At 41.7% G+C, this 20,321-nt stretch overlaps 1 protein-coding gene across 7 annotated transcripts in view; it reads right to left on the bottom strand.

The window, feature by feature from the left end:
- MCF2L2 (MCF.2 cell line derived transforming sequence-like 2) overlaps window positions 1-20,321 on the bottom strand; it is a 156,499-nt gene that overhangs the window by 119,769 nt on the left and 16,409 nt on the right. The window contains exon 1 of one of the 7 annotated variants that reach the window (XM_012575702.5): window positions 15,083-15,836. The exons of 2 other annotated variants lie outside the window; for them this stretch is intronic. In XM_012575702.5, coding sequence (XP_012431156.3) covers window positions 15,083-15,224 — 142 coding nt within the window. In that variant the 5' untranslated portion in view covers window positions 15,225-15,836. Of the gene's footprint in view, window positions 1-15,082; window positions 15,837-20,321 lie in introns of those variants that run through there. 4 more of the 7 variants (XM_030280651.4, XM_030280652.4, XM_030280655.4 and 1 more) reach the window with 4 other exon arrangements.

The following is a 20,321-nucleotide window of genomic DNA, read 5'->3' as shown; positions in this document are numbered from 1 at the left end:
GCCAGCCAATCCACAGCAGTTTCCTTTCCCGATGCTTTTTCCGCTATAAGCAAATACATAGTAAAAGGAGGAAATAAGGGGCTGTGAGACTTTCTTCTCATGAAAACAAAGCCTGTTATTTTAACTGAGCCTGTTAGTTTAAACACTAAAAAGTTAAAAAGTAACTTGGCAAGCAGCTGGGAAAAAAAATGACCTCAATTTTTGTGTGTGATCTATGGAGTGAAAAGCAATTATAGTGTCACATGGAGCTAATTTGATCACTTTTTGCAACAGGTGCACACAGTTAATTTCCCCACTCTTCACACCAGTCTAAAGAAGCAACATTTACAAGAAATATCTGCTCACTTAACTGGCAGGATCAAGGTTTATGTTCTAATAACACTTATTGAACTACTCCTTCAGCCACTGTACAGAACAACAGCCAGTCCTGATGTTGTACAGATCACCTCTAAGTATCCAGACAACAGGTGGAAGGAAGGAAGCTGGGTCTAGATAGACCACAGACCTGAGTAAGGGCAGGCAGTTGCCCCATTTAAGCACCAAGATCTTTACTGATGTGAATTCAACACAGGCACGGAAATACTTTTGTGCACCTGGTTTTAAACCAACAGTCCAGAAACAGAGAGGGAGGTCAGAGAAATTAGAGATTAACTTCTTTCTCCTGCATCCTAGTCTACTGCCCAAAATACCTTCTCTGTCTTGCTTTCAGACATCCACTCTGATACTTTCCAGAACTAGGAATTCTAGGTTTTAAATGACACAATATCATTTGGAAAGTTTTATGTTCCTTTTCAATCCCTTCACTAATGCCTTGAGATGAAGCAGCTGAAGAGCTTGTGTCACAGCAGGTGACACACAATTTGAGAAGAAGTTGCACAGATTTTGGCTGATGCACAAAAAAGGCAATGATTCAAAAAAACTGGGAGGGGCGAAAAGTCAAGGAGGAAGATTCTACAAATCCTCCTTTTGAACTTAATAGGAGAAAATGCAAACTCAAATAAGTGATGTTTTTGACGTGGGACCTTCTTTTCCATCCTGTTTTTGAGGCTCTCTATAAGCTTTCCGATTCTTGACATTGTGGGCGGCAAAAGCAACCAGGAATCACAAAGGAGCTTGGTGTCAGGGATTGTTATACATTGCCAAAGCAAACAAAAGAGTAGCAACCCATTAAATTTTCCTCTTTTACTCTGCAATTTCTTCCATGCATACCCAGAATGGGACCTTGGGGGGGTGGAAACTGCAGAGCAAATAAATTAAGCAAACCGTTTTTGAATATGCAAGGTTATTTTTTAGAAAGTAGACAATGCTATAAGCCTGATTTCTCTCTAGCTGCTGAAGAACAGCTTGTTGATAACCCTATTTCAAGTCAGATAAATACTACGCTCAGGGAACCAGCAGCAAAAAAGTCCTGTAATCTATTAACACAATTCTCAACAGATACTGAGAAGTGTCCCCAGATTATTGGTCCAAAGATTCTACCATCCTTCAGAACGTACACTGGAAGTATTTCTGAATCACCATAATAGTGACAGATTTGCCCTTTTCAAAACAGATGTTGGCAGCAAGATGAAGGCAGAAGAGAGAAACTAGTGACTGTAGCTGATTGTAACAAAAAAGCAGTCAGCATAGAAGTACGAGAAAGGAAAATCAAATTAATAATTTAAACAAAGCTTGGATTCTGAGAACCAAAAAACCCCAGGGCATCATCCATTGAAGGAAATTCTTTTGATTTCATCCAGAAGGTGCAAAGTTATTGTGATATCTGTGCAGTCCCACAGGTGTCAGGTGGTCAGGTACACTCAGGTTTAACCAGGACTGAGATTATGCCCAACAGCTTCAAAAATAGAAAAAATGTTTCTACAATGGATGACAGAATCACAAGAGAATTTTCAACAGAAATGGAAAGTTAACTAGAAAAGGTGCTACCATCTCTCACCTCTCAGAGACTTACCCAGCCCTCCAGGGTAACAAGCCTGCCAGTAGTTTAGTTTGTGTTTGGTGATTGCCAATGTGAAGACATCATTAATATCAACCAGTCTTGAGCAAAACAGAAATTTCACTACCCACCCAACCCCTATTTAATTTTATTAGCTTGCTCTAAACATAGCTTGGTTTCTGGTTTCTAAATATCCTTTTTATTTCAAAATATTTTTGTGATGTAAGGATAAGATGAAGCAAAAGAAACAAAAACTGCAGCGTGCAAGTTAGGCCTCATCAAATCCCCTGTCTGGGCAAGACAAACCACATGGGACTGCTGTAAACCCACACTCAGGAGGAGTTGTTCAGATGATGAGAAAGGTGGTACAAAACACATTCAGTGATTTAGAAATCACACATTCAATTAGTCAGTACAGTTCACACACTGACATGCTGGGAAAAACAATTGGAGCAGAAGAAACCATCAGGAGACTGAGAAAATGAGAAAACAAGGGAAGGTGCCTCAGAAGCCCAAACAGCAAATCAGATCATGTGGCTATGAAATGTCAGTAGCTGTAGCCAGCAGCACTCAAGGTCCCATTTGCCCATTTGTATCCTCCTCTAGGACAGTGCTTAAAGGTGGTCACTCCCCAGCATGGAAGAATTTGTAGCACCACCACAGCACAGACCTTACAATAGAAGTCCCAGTCCTTGGAAACATGATTGATTACCTGGGGGTGCTGGAGGAAGTTTTTAATCTTTGACTAGAAGAAAAACTTGAAAAAAAAATCTTATAAGCAAACAAAAAGATACAAGTCTAGGTTTGTTTCAAAGCTATGACATTTGCCTAGCACCAGTGAGCATTAATAATTTATATCTTCCACTAACTTTATCCCAGGAAGTTCTGAAGCCTCTCTGGTCTATACTGCAAGCCAGAAGGCAGCAGGAAGTGCTGTTCACCCTCCTGGATAGAAGCAAGGTACCTTTTTTTCTGTGGTACTGATATTCCAGCTGAGAAACCCTTTCTTCAGGGTAACATGAACTGGTATTGAGCTGACAGCTACAGGTTCATAGACCCTTCAGAAAAACTTGTTCATGACAGGCACATTTTAACACTCCATGGGGTCAAGGGAAATGTTTCAGGAAGCTGAAAATCTGCAGGAACTTGAAAACTATCTTGTTTCATAGCACCCCTTGCTAATATTTACAGAGGACATTGGACAACTCCTGGTCACTTCAGAGGAGTCCTATCCTCTGATAAAATTTGTATCTGTATAGGCATGCAACTCAAGATTTTATCAAAATATGCACCAGCCAAGTGTCTGCAACATATTTATTTAGGTAAACTTGACTCAGACATTTCCCACCTTCTGTGTGATTGCTCTTGTGGTCTTCACTTTTTTTTTTTTTTTTTAAGAGGCAGTTATTCTTAGCCTCTGAAATTTAAAAAAGAAAAATTTAATTGTTCGGTGTTACATTAAACAATGCCAATCCCCTACACAGATCATCAAAGATGAACATTTACATGTACCACACACTTCTTCATTACTTGAATTAATTTAATTTGTCAGGACAATTTAAATATGAATAAGGATGTGATAAAAGGGGAAAAAAATAAAAGAAACAAGTCAGTTCATCTATTCTTGGTTCTCCTCTTAAACTGCTATAAATTCTGTTCCTAGCAGAGGCCAGTTTCAATGCAGAAGAATTAGGCCTTACAGCTTTCTTCCCAAGGTTTTCTAGCAAGGGGGAGAAAAAGCAAAGCAATTACTACAGCCATCTGTCTGGCACAGCTTCTCCTCCTTCCCAGCTCTCCAGGGAGGCTCACTGCAACTGTGCTATCTGATCCTCAAGGGGAAAGCCATTCAGTTATGCTTCATAATTCCTCATTCAACAATGAAACCATCTTGGCCTTGCAAACACTTGCTTATTCTGTGTCTCACACAGCTCTGTGTGCTCCCACGGCTGGTCTGGAGGAGCTACACCAACAGCAGATGGTTAAAAGCAACAAAGAATATCCTCTTGTTCTTTCCTCTCTTCACAGAGCAGACACAAACTAGTTTACATGCTAATGGCAATTAATTGTTTCCAACAGCACTGGGAAGGTGACCTGCTGGAATGAGGGACTGGACTGCATGAGCAGATTGACACAGCAGTGCCTGTTGCTCCACCAAGGACAATTAAAGGCCACCAGCCACACCAGGACACTGGGGTTTCTTTGGTTTTAAGTGGCTGAAGGCCACAACTGCCTGGCCTTCTGCTGACTGCAGGAGAGGATGGCTTCAATCCCCCATCTGAAGTCACTGCTCTTGGAATAATGGGCTAAAAATTTCCAGAGCAAAGTTCATATCTTCTTAATGACAGCCTTTTATGTAATTCACATGGAAAGAAGACAGCTGAGTGTGAAAGAAAATGTTTTCTAAAATATTAGAGTACATCAGCCTACTTCTACTTTGTGCAAGTTCTGTCAAAAGTTATGCTCAGAGCTTTTGTAATTTTTTGGAGAAAAATCAGATTGCTGATGTGATGAAAAAGGGTCAGACAGGGTTAAGCATGAGGTCAGACATTTCTTGGCCAGATATTTCATTTTAGGAACATGAAAGGACACCTTACATTATGTGTTCTTATGCTTCTTAGAAAGTACCAAAAGGCAAATCCAAACTTGGAAAGTTGCAGAATTCCTATAGTCCAGAACTTCTCCCAGGTCCTGAGTCTGCTTTGCTTGCCACCAACAACAGCAAAGTCTAGCAGAGCTAAGTTAGATTTCAAGAATTAAACACACTAAGGAAACAAATTAGCATGTTTCACTGATAAGATTTAAGCAGGCGAAAGGATTTGAAAATATTCTGTCCCACCAGAATTCCCAGTTCAAGTCCTTAAGCAAAACATTTCCCTTTTTGAAGGTCAAAAAGAACTTCAAGGCTATTACACCAGAGAAAGAATCTCTTAGTTTGGAATCCTTTTCAAAATATTTTTCTTTCTCACCATTTGTGCCCCTTGTTTACTTTCTAAAAAGGTTTGTTTATTCTCTCAACCCAGGCAGACAAACAGTGAGGTCAGTTACTGATACAAGCTGCTGTGCTACAGATTGTTCTAAGGAGGAACTAAAAATCTAGTTATAAACAGAATGGAAATCTCATCCTTTCTCTTCTGCACATTCCTGCCACCTCTTTTTTATTTTTTTGCTAACCCATGTTGAGTCAACTGAAAACTAAGCTGGGCATAATATTATTGTAAATAACGTTGTAAATTGTAATTGTAATTGTATTGTAAATTTCCTTTAATTAGTTTCCTTTCCGTTAGTTGTCTGCAAAGCTGCTTGAAGGGTTCAATTGCTGGTGATGCATTGGAGGGGTGGGGGGTGGCAAAGCCAGGACTGCCCTTCCAGGAGAGAATCAGACTTAGGTCAGCATAGACCAAAAGCCAAAATGAAGCATAGGTTACTGGTATCAGCTTTTCTCTCAGATCAATTTTTCACCATGCACGACTCTAACACCTACAAAGAGTATTTGTTTTAAGGTAATTTCTCTTCTCATTAAAGCCAAGTTTCATAGCAAAGTTTGGTAGCCATCTCCCAAAGACTGAAGATCCTGCTAAAATATTTAGGTAACTCTTATTTGGAGTTACAGACTTACAGGAGTGGTTACAGACTTTAATAAGTTGTTTTTACAGGCAGGCACAGTACACATTAGGAGTCTACTGTGGTTGACTTATAAGGGGAAAAAAGTAGAGCTGTTCATATATAACATTGAAATCTTGCCCTCCCAAATGGAAATTCACCCTCTAGGCATGATGTCAGCTTTCTAAGCCTGAGTCAAAATATTTTGGAATACACTTCCTTGGATGAAAAAACAGATTTTGCTGCTTTTTCCATTTAACCACTTCTTCAAAAACAGTCTTTGGATGTTCTTTTTTGACAGATATTTTTAAAGAAGTCCTAAAATTGATTGGCATATTAAAAAAAAGTAAAAGCTTTCTTCTGCATAGGTAAACCATCATTTTGATTTACTGTTGGTACATTCTGCAAAAATACATTAGTGTGTACCAATTTATACTTACAGTCACACTTCAAGGATTTCAATGACTATTTACCATCAGAACACACCACACATTTATGCACACATTTAGGAATTCTCCATTGATAATTTCCATAAATGCTAAATTTACAAACTAATATAAAATTCTCAAAGCATTCTCCACTGTTCAGTTCAGTTCATATCCTAGCCTATTATGAAGATATTCCTTATAATACTGCTGTAAAGATAAGAAATTATAAACAAATCTTCATTCTACGTTATGAATTATCCATGACCAGAAAAGATCTAAAGAAACACGCCATACCACATAATTTGCTCTGCAAGATATTGCTTGATTTCACAGACCACCCCCTGGTGGGGGGATGCTACATCCTACTATCCACAAAACTGAAACTTCCCTAATAAAAAGCATTAAATGCAAAGGTCTCGTCTCAGCATTCAAGAAATAAATCTAGATTTATAGCAGCATGGGACAGCCTCTTGACTAATGCCTCAATAGTAATAACTTCTGGATAGTTTCTGATTTTTGCCAGAGAAAAGTTAATTCATCTTCTTCCCAAAATCTGTCCTTCACAACAATGCTGGATTGCTAGAATGCAAATTCCTGCTCAGAGAATAGAAGAAAAGAACATTTCCATAATGTCATGTTAAAAACTATCATGAATAACAAAAGCCACAAAAGCAAACTGCAAAGCTAAAATATGCTCACTACAATGCCTGGACATTGAGCTAATAAAGAGATACAGCAGGCTGTACTGCAGACTTCATTCCTTTCTCCCAGAGCTTGCCAGCAGACAGTTTCATAGCTGAAAATGTATCTTAGAAAAATCTTAGCCACTGGCTCTGCATCCAGCAAAATCATTTCAGAGCCGATTCACATAATTTCTGTGCTCAGGAGCTCAGAAGGAGCTGAAGGACTGGTTACTTGCTCCCTGCTGAACAGAGGCCAGTAGCTCAAAAATATTTCCCTGGTTACAGTACTGGAGACAAACAGTGAGCCACAGCAGCCACCACTGCTGCCAGCAGAGCTCTGAGTGTATCTCCGGGACAAACTCTGCTCACAGCCGACCTCTGCCCAGGACAGCTCCCAGCCACCCTCCTGTAGCCTTCTCCAAGCTGTCAGCAGCAGCTCAGTTCAGAAGCCCCCAGAAAAAGCAACAGAAAGACCCCGCAAGGAGCGCTGGCTGCCCTGCAGCCCCTCAGCACTCACAGCCCTCCCTGGAGCCCGGCTCCTCCAGTCCCGCTGTGGCAATGAGGTCACCGAGCACAGGGCGGGGAGGGACGGAGGGATGGAGAGAGGCAGCGCTCCGGGCAGCAATCCTGGATCCAACAACGGTGCACCCAGGAGCTGACGCTCTGCCGGAGGAGTCTGCACAAATTGCTGAGGAACAGCTTCAGGGCAAAGCGCTGCCGAGACCTCGGACTCGCACACGGCCACGTTTAACCCTGCCCGAGGTGCCGCTGCCTCTCCCCGCCCGGACAGCGCTCCACGCAGGCCCCTCCAAAGGACACTTCGGAGGCAGTCACAGCTTGGCACAAACAATAAAGGTACAGCCCAACAAGCAATAAAACATATTCACTTGCTCAGACTAAGGCATGGTAAGGCTTTTGCTAAAATAACCTTAAATAGTAGGGTGTTTGGGGCCAAGGAAAACCAGTAGTGCTGTCTGGAGTACAATCCCAAAGGCACAGCCACACGTCAGAACATAGTGGTGTTATTTAAAGACAAAGGAGAAGACTGCACAAGACCTATGAATTTGGTAGGAAACTTGACCTCAAGTTTTGTACAGTGGAGTAATCACTTTTACATATTTAGTTCAATGAATACTTCAGATTATAAGCTTTCAGGGCATAAAGGGAGTACACATGTGGCTTGATGAAGGTGACATCACACAGCAATCTGAAGAAACACTGGAAAGCAACATTAACATTAGGTTAACTCATAAAATTTACTGTCCCTTTACTGGCACAACACCCAGCAGCTCAGTGGCTTTAGATACAAGTCACTCTTTACCCAGGCTACAGTAGCTGTCCCCTAGGATGTGTGATGCAATGGTAATATCTTGTTTGTTCTGTGTCTTCAGGCTCTAAAAAGACAAGTGTCATTCATTTTATAGATAGGGAAATTGAGGCACAGGAATAGGAATCCAGGTCATCAGTCAACCTCAGCTTTCCCCAGCAGTAAATTGAGGAGCAGACCATAGTTTTTTCTACAGACAGGCTACCGGACAGTGGATCTGTCTTAAGGATAATATACCCAGTATTTCCATCCTTCTCCCATCAGCTAACCAACACAAGCTATGACAATGCTTATAGTATAGCATGAGAAAACGAACAGGATTTTCTACAAATTGTAGGTACAAATAAATGTCAAATTTAAGCAGAGCATCACCATGCTTGGTACAAGATACACCTGAGAGCTTATGACACCTCTAGCTTTACAGACAGACACTACTTGGTGGATAAAGGTACAACAAGAGAGTGGAAATACGTATGAATTTTACACTGCGCTTCCTTTCCCAGCCTCCCCTACACTGCCTGCCAAGCAAGTGAATTCACCAGCTGTAGTGGGTGTGTAATGTTACTCTCTGCTGCCTGTACCAGTATAAATGTCCACATGTAACCAATGTACAAAATCTGTCTCCCATTCCAGACACGTTTTGTTCTCCTTCGAGCTTCCCTCCAGCTCTGCTTGTGCAGAGCGAACTGACCACAGCCCTGTTAGTCACCGAGCCCAGCCCGGCCCGGGGCAGCCCAGCAGCAGAGCCGGGGCACAGCTGGGTCCCCAGCCAGGTGTGGGGGGCTCGCTGCCCCCTCCTGGCACCATCCGTCACCTTCCTGCCGGGATTGGCCTCCCTGCGACACAGAGGGACAAGCGTCACATCGGTCCCAGTGGCTGATAAATGTGCCGGATTATTACAGTCTAAAAAGCACTATAACCCTCTGCACAGAGATGCTGCAGATCCAGCCGTGGAGTTAGAAGATGAAATGCTACTCTGCAAGTGAATTAAAATTACTAACCTAATGTGGATTCAGGATATAAGGAGAGGAATGAACTCACCATGGAAGTGGCACCAAGAAATTCCTCTCAGACCACTACATTCTCCTTGCGAAGTACTTTAAGTTTCATAAGCTAAATTTACACATCAGACATCTTTTCATTTGGGTAATTAGTACAGGTAATTTCAGTCTGCATCTGCAAAATGTCTTTGCCAAGCTGAAAAGGCTTAGTTGTGCCTCTCTCAGCAGAATAATATTTTGTACTATCCAAATATTGTCCCACCAGCATACAACCCATAGAATAGGGTAATGCAGACGTTTGAGTTTTTGTTACTGGGAAGCAACTGTACTACACATTTTAGTTAAGTTTATAAAAATATAATAATATTCAAGGACATGATCCTCTTTGGCTACAATACACCCCAGTTTCATGGAAATAACTTGCACCATGTCAGCATCTGTCTCCACATGTTCCTGTGTTCATGCCTGTGGGTGTGGACCTCCAAAAGCATGACAAGGAATGGCTCACACCCAAGTGCCTCTAACTCAGAGATCATCTTCCCAGATTCTTTCACTGCAGGACCAAAGAGGACCACTAGGTTCATTGTGTTTGACTTGTTGAACACACAAGATGTTCATGGAAATTGGATTAAACCAGCATTTCAGAAAGCTCTTTAATCTTACGTTAAAGACTTCAGGCAACTGCAAATCCACTGTTTCCTCTAGAGAAGGCCCAACACAAAGAAACTGGCTTGTGTTTCACAGCTCCCACTTTGACTTACAGCCCACTGATTTTTGTTGTGCTTTTGACTTGAAAATTTAAGTTTCCCCCCCATTTCATCCATTCTCTGACACACTTCTTGAGTCTAGTGGTAAAGTCAAGGGAAAATGGAACACAGTATCCCTTTACCCCTTCCCATTCCACCTCAGCTTTTCCCAATGCTAGCAAATTATGACCTTATTAATTAACAGTACCCCAATTTGAAAATCAGGTCTTCACTCCTGTAGACCTCCTCAGAGGCATCCCCAGAAGCACACTGTCTCAAGGTGTGACTCAGGAGTTTCGACAAGTAGCCTAAACTGAGCAATCCCCAGTATAATGACTCATAGGCACAGGTTCTGAATATAAATAAGGCATTGGCTCTGTGCAAAACAAAGATGTTGGGATATTCCAGCTTAGAAAAAGGTGGAAAAAAATGCTTGGTCAATAATTCTTGTCTGTTGTAAGAGCATGGAGGATTTTTTCCCCTTGAAAAATTGAATTAACTAATAGGATCAGAAATTTACGCAATAAGACACTTAGCATAGTCCAAATATTCATATATAGCTGGGCTGCTCCAAACAAGCATTTATTTATCATTCCTTTATACTTGATCCTGAGTATCTCTAGTAGATAATCTGCAGGTGTTGAAGAAGGAAAGTCCGTGTCATAGAAAACTCACTGGTCAGGCTAATCCACAGCAAGATTCAGGTAATAAAGCTGCAGTACAATTTGTATTAAAAAAATCAATACATTAGCACAGCAGAACTGTGTCTTTAAGTGAGGTTTGAAGCAGCAGAACTAGCTGAATTTGGAGAATAATCTCTGTGGGCATAACCAGGGTGAGAGCTCTGCACAGGCATTCTCCAACCTCCCAGCATACTCAGCACCATTCTCCCCTGAAATCTTCTCCCCAGGCAGTTTACACTACAATTTAAGTAATGAAGAAAAGCAAACTGGGCTATTATATTGTGGTAATAAGTCCCACAAGTTAACAAAACATTACCAATTATAGCAATCTGTCTATCCATGTTTAATGCTTTTCCATTTCACTGAGCTGTTTCTTGTTCTGGTATCATGAGAGAAAGTGAATAACATAAATACCCACAAGGCCTCTGCTCTAACTTGCCCTCTGAGAATTTGTTCTCTTGATCTTTGCAGTACTACAGCTCTCTCAGAATTCTTTTAAATGAAAATCAAGCTGTGCCTTCCCTATTTCTCTCATAATTGTCTGGATTTTTCTGATTAGGTAAACAGGGTTTAATATTTCTCAACCACAACAGAACTCATTGCATATGTATGGGAACAGGTAAAAAGAAACACAAGCATCTAAGATAATAATATTTTCTCAGAAAAGCCTCTGTGGAAAACAAAATATTTTATTTCAGCTATTTTATATGCAATGAGAGCCAGCTGAAAAAAGTTATCCTAGGTCCCCTAAGTAGCATTTTTTATTAAAGACAAGAAGAAATACTGAATGCAAATAGAACCAGAACAATTTTGAGCAATACACAAGGAGCCACTCTGAGTCTCAAGGGAATTAGAAATACTTTCCACTTATACTTCAGATTTTGGTCTTCACACAAAATAGTCACCTTCTCCAGTAACCAGCACCTTTGTGGAAAGGTCAGTCATTTGTGAAAGGAAAGCATTTCTCATTTATTTTACTACTAAAGGTGGAGAAGCTCCAAAAAGTCCAACAAATTTCAGCCTCAATTCATTTCAGATGGCATTTCCTTCCAGAGACAGCACCATATTCCTTAACTGCTCCAGTACTTGAGTCCCTTTTACTTCCTGAACAGATGGATCTGAATAATTGGTTTTCAACTCCAGCAGTAAGAGAGACACAGCAGCAGGACTGAGAACAACCTCCCATGATTGCTGGACAGACAGAACTGCAGCATTCCTCTGTCCTATAGAGGACAAAAGCAGAAACACTGCTAGCACAACAGACAGGTCCCCATCCTACTGGCAAGGAGCCTCTTGCCTGGTTTTGCAGTAACAGCAAAATCCTGAAAAGCTTCAGTAATAAACTGCAAACTCCTTAGTGTCTGCAAATTCACTACCCTGATTCAAGCAGCCACCAGCCTTGAGCGCAGATGAAAAACACACATTTATTCCCCTAAAAAATATAAAATCCCCTTGCAGCCCCCAAGCTCCACAGCATGCTGAGACACAGTCACAGCCAGCACAGGATCATTCATCCATGTAAAACCCCCTCAGGTGTATGATCCCCTTGCAGGACTTGAGCATCACAAGACAGAGGCTAACTAGGAGTATCCGGGGACAAAGGGGCCAGTTTGGCAAGAGGTGTTCTCAAGCATTAAAGGTGTTCACCAGCAGCAGGGTGACATAAATAGTCAGGTCTGTGCTGAAAAGTCATGTGGGCCACTGTGCAAGAATGATGCATTTCATGGCGAGAGGCTATGCTTTGCTTTCAGCCTCACTATCTGTTTCATGAGGAACTGAGGGCACTCCAACAACGATCAGTGATGAACTGGGATCCCTGCCACATCTCTCCCTGACTTTCTGGGGCTTCCTTCCCTTTGGTTCTCACAGCTGTGCTATAACCAGCACCTTGGAGCTGCAGCTCCCGGAGTCTCAAGGTCACAGAGTGGTATTCAAAATAGCACCATTTGTACACCAGACCCCAGAGGGCCCTGTAGGCAGCTCATATAGCCTGTTGCAGGGAGCCAGGGCTGTGGAGCTCTGAGCAGGCATCACTTGCCCAGTAAGGAAACTGCCCTTCAGCTGGCCCCTCACAGCAGCACTTCCTTTTCGTGAGCATTCACTATTTTTATCCCTTTACCTGAACAGAAGCCTACAACCATACCTCTAACCAATCATCAGAACAAATCACACTGATTCAAAAAAAGCCTTGAAAGTGGCATGATCCAGGAATGTGGAAGATCAGACTGGAACTGGAGCACAGGAACTGGAATGGCTTGGCACAGCACTGCTTGCTGTGGGGTACTGCTGATAAAAGGCACAGGTAACCTGCAGACCGCTGCAAGCATGTGGCCTCTATTTCTGCTGTAGTTACCTGCATGCCTTCCATATATTCTCATTATGATAGCTAATAAACAAGATAAAATTGCCACAGAATATTCAAAAAGCTCCACAGGCATGGTCGTATGTATGTCTTGGGGAAGGAAAAGGTGAAAATTTCTCCATATTTTGGAATGCTTGAAGTACTGCGTAAACATCAGCCAATTGGACCGTAGCAACATTCCAGCTCGATCTTTAAAGTGCAGAAAGGGTACTCCCCATAAAATGATGGTAAGTCAGAACACGCCCCAGGGATCCTGCATTGCCACTGTGTTCAGAGAAAGTCAGCCTGAGAAAAGGGCAGTCAACAAGTAGGACTAGGTGGGGCAGACAAAATCCAAGTTCTCTGGGACAGATAATCTTTCTGCCTCTGTGTTTATGCAGCACAGACAGCTAAGGGAAACTGGTCTAGTCATCAAAGTAGTAATATGAAGTAGTCATAACTACATCATCAGGATCCACCTTTTATGGAGGCAGGTAATTCCCACTCCTACTTTACAAATAACACAACACAGGCCAAAAAAACCCCACGATGAACACAAGGTCAGAGTCAGTTCAGAGCAGGAGAAAACAACCCACACAGTGTTGTTATGGATTCCTGTGCCACCTTGCCAGCTTCTTAGCCCCCTTCTAACACTGTCACCATACACAGAGCTGCCCCAGTGTATTCTCACAACTCAGACAGTTCCCATACCTGCAGCTGAAGGCACCTCGTCCTCAGCAATAACTGAACTTCTGCCCCTACGGCAGCTTCACTGGCAGAATTTAATACTAAAGCAGCAATGATGTTTTCTGCCTCACAAAATGACAACAGGCTCAGGCTGATCTGACATGCTCTCTGTTCCCTAGCAAAAAATTATTTTCCAAGGGACTTCCACCCATATTACTATGCCAGGTAGTCTCTCAACATGAGAGCAAGAGAAGGTGTTTCCCTGGGAACAGTAACCATGGCAAAGCCCTTACTAGTCTCTTCCCCTCTCTACTACAGGAAGAAAAAGAGCAGCAGATGACTGAGCTCTGCCTCCAGCAGGTCCACAGGTCCACAAAGCCATAAGCAACCTGATCAAACATTCAGGAAGGAACTTCAATGAATCCACTGTCTTTTACTGGATACCAGACATTTCTGCCCTGCTGTGCTGAACTTGGAATGCCTCAGTACAAAGAGTGCAACTGGAAACATCAGTGTCACCGAAAGGTCAGCCAAATACAACAATGCATAGGTAGGCACTGAGCCCAAAGATCAGCATGGATGGATCACCCACAGAAGCAGAGGTACAATGGACTGGCTTTGCAGTTTTCAAACCCTGACATTGTGCATTAGAGCCCTATTAAAGAAAGCATCTGCAAAGACCAGTTTGTGAGCAGTGGCTGCAGCCGATACCCTGCTTCTGATCTACCTCTTTTTCTACAGAATATTCTCGATTTAGCAGATAGAATGCAACTCTCTTTGCTGAAGAGCTAATTAAATAATAATAAACAATTTAACTTTCAAATACAATCATATTGCATGCTTGTGGGAATGTTCATCATGCACTAGTGAACATGTAAATTTCTGGATTTGAGGTTTACTACATATTTATTCAAGTACAGAGGGCAAATGAAGGGGGGCTCTTTGAAAAATCTTCTCAATGACACAGAGAAAAAGTGTTCTATGATTCAGCAATCTTGATATGTCAATAGACAGTCAACAGCCTAGATTTCAAACTGCATCACTCCACTTCAGAGTTAGCATGCAGTTAACAGTAATTGCTAGGTACCAGTACCTTATACTAGCAACCCCCTGAGAGTGGAATACTGCCCTGTACCTGGGCTGACTCACACAGAGCACAAAAAGCTCCATTGTGCTACTTTCTAAATTAAAAAAAAAAAAAAATTCTTTACAGAGAGGAAGATATTGACCTTCTACGTAATAATTCAGGAGCACGGGGTGACAGGGTCAGCTGGGTCATGACACACACTGCTCCAGCTCTTTACATTTATTTTTAAAAAGTATTTTCTGTGCACAATAGATACCTACTCTTGACATATACAGAAAACTCAGTGTCTAGCACCCAAATGAAATAAATATTTATTCAGAATAAGTCTAACATTGATTTTAACCTCCTTTAGGTCAAATCACTGCAAATATCCCAGAAATATACAGCCAAGTCAAATGCTGCAGTCACACCTGAGGTAATACCCAAATCCAGCCAGTTGCCTTTAATTATCACTGACTCCTCAGAGAAAGCATTAAGAATATAATCTCTTTTTGCAAATTGCCTGGGGATGCAATGCAATTACCACTACAAGATGTTATTTTGTTTAAAGATGCTACACATACCTTTCTTTGCCATGTGCTCCAGTCTAATGCATTCTCCTATAAAATCATGATAAGATTTCATTTCTCCTTCTGTTATCCGGACAGCAGTGAAAGGCAGATTCCTGGGTACCTGTTGTCCACATTTCCGACACCGAGAAGCCATTGCCACAGCTCAGGAGACTCTTGTCAGGAATTTGCTCTCCGTTTGCTAGAATCCAGCCTGATTCTTCAGCTGTCAGTCCAGCCTGGTGACTTTATCCCACTTAGTTCATTCAAGGTCACCCTCGCCAGCAGGATGTTCACCATTGCAATTGGCTAAGACTTTTATAGGCTTACTGACTGTGTTTGTTTCTCCCTCCTTGCCTTCAATATCAGTTTACTTTAATCTCTCATTCAGAATGAAAGCTGTGAGCCTCAGCACAGCCCATGCCCTGAATGGCTTCCTTATCATTAATTTAAAGCTGTCTTATAAGCAACAATGAAGAGAGAAGATCCCAGAAGCACATTGCAAGATCACAGAACGACTCTTAATGAGAATGCCAGATATGTTCATAAAGAATTTTTCTTTGAGAAAAGGTTTTTCTTCATGATTTTTGGTTCCTTTCAGGCTTACTCTTTTGATTCTTCATCTCTGAGAATGAATCTTTTTACTTCAGCATTTCAGCTTGGACGGTGCAAGAAGACTGCTCTGCAGAGCTGCTCAACCTATTACTCACACGTCTGGCAGTGGCACTGGGAGGCTGCAACTGTACAGAAAAGCCCTCTGCTGCTGTGCACAGTCCCTGCTCATAAGATCTGATAATCAAAATGAACAGAGTAGCAAATGGAGGACAAGGGAAATATTGTTGGCAGACATGCACTGCTAGCTGTGCAACCCCCCAACTAATTTTTTTAAACAAGGAAATTGGATCCATTAGTTAGACACCAAACTCAGATATTTGAAACATCCATTTAGAACTCCCCTTTGGAAGGGGCTGGATATTTAAGCTGACTTTTTTCCCCCTTTTAATAATTACCATAACACATATCAGTGGTTAGAGAGCATTATGAAGAAACTAGTTATTGAGGAATTGAGTGGAGATACAGTGAATTAAAAAGGAGCTTTCCCTAGGATCAGCAGGGGACTGCACAGGAGATGCATAACAGGCACAAGGCCAGCACTGGTGACAGTGCAAAGAATACAATGAGAACCCAATGAATCAGGGCTGAGCTGCCACCCAGAGCCCAACTGCAGTGACCTGAGCACAGAATGAGTTTCCTGAAAGGATATTACACACAGATTGAGAACATTTGCCTTCTTCTGCCTCAGTCACTAACACCTGTTGGCACTTTACACAGTGTCAGAATATCCAGTGCTGTTCAGCTTGTGACCTGCTCAGATCGCAGCAGATCCCTAGATGTGGAGTGGGAAAGCAGAAGGCTAATTAATCCAAATCAGAGAATGACCTAGAGGGGACAAAGATGTCCCGGAGAAAAAAGCCTCCTATGGTGCCACTACTAAAATGCTGAATAACTGGCTGGACTGCATTGAATGCCTGTAAGCTGAAATATACAGAAGTCAACTCACCAGCCCCTGATTCTTTTCCATTGAATGAACTTGCAGCTTCTCCCCAGCCAGCTCTGCTGCCTCATGCACACAGGGAGAGATGTTTAAGCTTCCTAAGCCAGCACACACAAACTGGCCATGTAGTCAAACAGCTACCAGACTTGAGAACTGAGTCTCAGAACCTCTTCTTTTGATGAAATGAAGCTATAAGAGACATTTCCACTCTTAAAGGTAAAAGATTTTTACCCTCTCCTCCAAATTTGCTATGTGGTATGAAGTTTCTCACTCTCCTGCTCTTTGCCTTTGCCAAAACCCTGCCTGCAAAGTGAGAACATTGTTGTACTGAGCTGTTGAATAACCTGATTCATTAGCATTTGTAAAATATTTATTAGAGCTTCCATAGAGCAATCCCTAGGGAAGAACAATATTTTACAGATAGGGAGAGCAGTGGCACAGAAGGCAGAAATACTTTGTAGAAAACTGTCATGATGAGATAAGAAAACTAGAAACACAACCCTGCTGTTTTATCTTTAAACATTTCCTCCCTCTTTTCTTTCATTACAAGGGTTCAAGGTGTCTTTCCTTACAGGGACAAACATTATATACCTTGGCAAATAAACTTTTCTGAGAATACATTCCTGTCTGACATACACAGAAGAATAGCACTTCAACACTGCACACAGAGATAAACAATGAGGGAGAATCCAGCATTTGTGGAAATACATTTCTGTCTGCCATCCTTCCATGTACACTGATCCCCACCAGTAACCACATGGCTTAGGAACAGGAGGATCTGTGACATGCTGCCTTCCAAGGGGGAGACTTGATGCTGGAAGTGGACACAAGAAAAAATCTGTCCTAGGTGTGAGCTTTGGAAGCACAGGTAGCCACAGAATACACAACAGGGAAATTACCTAAAATAATTTCCCAGTCTTTCCCTAAGAAAGCCTGATGCATTACAATGCTAAATACAAACTTCTGCCATCACCCAGCTCCAGACACAAAAAATAAGCTGGCTGCAGCTGCTACACATTTAGCAACAGGGCACATAAGGGTCACTTCAGGGACCGAGTGCTGTGATGGATGGACAGAAGGATCTGTTTGCTCTACTGTAAGTTTCACTGCAGTCCGATTCACAAGCTGGGCTAGCTTCTCCTGACACATATGGAAAACCTGACATGGAAGCACTGAGACCTGCCCTGTTTCCTGTCACACAAATGACCTCTTCTGTACTGCTCTGGCTGTGTCTGCACAGGAGCTGCAGTGAAGCCTGCCTTGCAGGAATTCTTCTATGTAACATGTTACCAAACACACACTCCATGTCGATGATGTAGAATTCACAAATTTCCTCCATTAGCTGAAAGGTACCAGTCTGTTTGAAAGAAGAAGGTTGTAGTGCAGGGAGCAGATACAGAAATGGTATGCATGCTTCCCTGGGTCTTCTCCATAATAACACAGAATGGAAGGGCATTACTTTCCTGCTGCTTTAAACACCCATAGCAAAATGACTGGAAAATCTAAGTAAGGAGGAGGATATTTTATGGTCATGAATTGTCAGCATTGCCTAGCAACATAATCTGGGTTGGTCTGTCAATGAATAAGCAAGTAAATAAATGTAAGAAAGTGTCATCAGAAATTAAAAATTTAAAAAATCCATACAATAAAAATAAATTAAAAAAAAAACCACCCTACAACCCAGATACCCTCAGATGCCATTGTCTAAAACAGCCTGCAGAACTGCACTAGTTTCTAGTTTCATTAGAAACAGTTTGCCTTGGAATTGATGCTTGCTGGAAGTGCTTGCTGCCACGACTGTGTGACCAGAGGATGGCAAAAAATTTAAAGTCAGCTCAGTTAAATCCGTTTAAGCCCTATATCTCTTCTCCAGAAACAAGATGTTTCTGCCCCAAAAAGCTGTGCTGTAATGGTTGGTATCACTGTTAAGCACAAAACGTGCAACAAACACATTGGATGTCAATGATGCTGAGCCCGAGACATAATTTCTTGTGAAGAATCAAGATTTGAGTTTGGGAACAGCATTTATGTGGAAGAGAAGTCTGCTTCTGCTGCATGTGTAAATGAGGCAGCTAGAAAACACTTTAAAACACTTGCTGTTTGCAACTTACCCCACACAGTCTTTAAAGCAATTGAGGGGAAACTGGAGTTGCTTTTCCATTGGAGCTTTGTAAGAACCATTAGGAAAGTTTAGTGTAGAAAAAACTGAAAAAATTACCTCTCTTATCCACCAACATTTTAGAGATGACAAAACATCAAAACCTAACAGCAAAAAGGATTTTATTTATTTGTGAAGACCAGCAGCTCCCTCCACCTATGTATGTTGTATTCCACAAATCTAAGAAATAAATTATCTAAATCCAATGCCGCTATAAAGACTGATACACACAGAAGCTAAGAAAATAATCTGTATTTCTTTCCTGAAATCCCAGCTTCAAATTTTTCTATTTCATGATGTTTAATCTGATGTTTGAACTAATCTGTGATAGCTATGCTGAAACACATTTTCATTTTGCATATACCTCAATAAGCTTCCTTCTGCCTCCCCATCTCCCAGACCTTGAATCTGATAAGCCATGAGGCATATCAGTAAGTTGACACAAATGTTTCTTTTCAGAGCACTCTTGGTTCAATGGTAACATCCATTCCTGTGTTCATCTAGAAAATAGAAACTAGTCTTTTTTATTAACTTTAATTTATTTTCTTCCAACTAATAAAAAGCATACCAGGACTTCCTCTCCCTCCCTTTTTAATAAAGGGCTATATCCCAGGCATTGCTTTAAACCCCAAGGAGTTAAAGGAACAAGCAGAGGGAAAAACATCTCTGTTCTTGAAATTCATTGTAGCATACAGCATTGTTGCAATTGCAACATGCAGTTCCTGCACTAGAAGGCACTAATTCCAGTGCCATATGGCTTCAGAATCTCATTACACTGATCTGCTTAAAGTGATTTCTTAACGGACAAGCAAAACATTTTTGGTCACCTTCAGCAGAGGGAAACAATTCTGCCACTGTTGACGCACATGAACTCCCACGCAAACTGCCAAAAGCAGGAGCAAGCAGTGAAGATCAAGGGACAACCTTAGACAAGGAACTTTTGTTGTCATCTCAAAGCTGTGAAGACATCAAGGGTATTCAAGGACCATTACCATCATTAAAAAAAAAGGGGAAAAAAGGGAAAGAAAATCCAAAACAAATAAACAAAACTGCAGACAAAAAGAAACCCCCAAGCCAATGACATCTCTGCTGGATTAGACAAAATTCTCAGAAGATCAGGAGAGAAGCAGAATCTTCACAGGCCAAGCGTTGGGCACGAATTGTTGCTGCACCTGCAGGGTTTATTTTACCTGGCTCTCTTGATCTCTGCAACTAAGAGCAGATCACCAAGAACAGAAGGCATTTCTGTCCTGCTAGGTCTCTGCTTGGCAAGATAAAGAAACAGATCCCAGAATTACTAAAGTGTAGCTGGCACAGGAATACAGAGTAGCTGGATCCAGGGTTCAGGCTTGGATGCAGTTATTCCAGTCTTGACGATGAAAATGGTTACAGATCTACATGAGACCAAGAGCCTTTCTGAGTAATCTACCCAGAACATAAATGGCTTTTGGCTTAGAGTCATGGGAATAAACTGAGAGACAAGTAAATGCAAAAGAAATACAAGAGAGAGACACTGGATAAAGCAGAGAAGGCTGTGATCT

Source organism: Taeniopygia guttata, chromosome 9 (genome assembly GCF_048771995.1).
Source record: "Taeniopygia guttata chromosome 9, bTaeGut7.mat, whole genome shotgun sequence".
NCBI lineage: Eukaryota > Metazoa > Chordata > Aves > Passeriformes > Estrildidae > Taeniopygia > Taeniopygia guttata.
The sequence above is the reverse complement of the archived record's forward strand: the minus strand, read 5'-3'. Positions and strand labels throughout refer to the sequence as shown.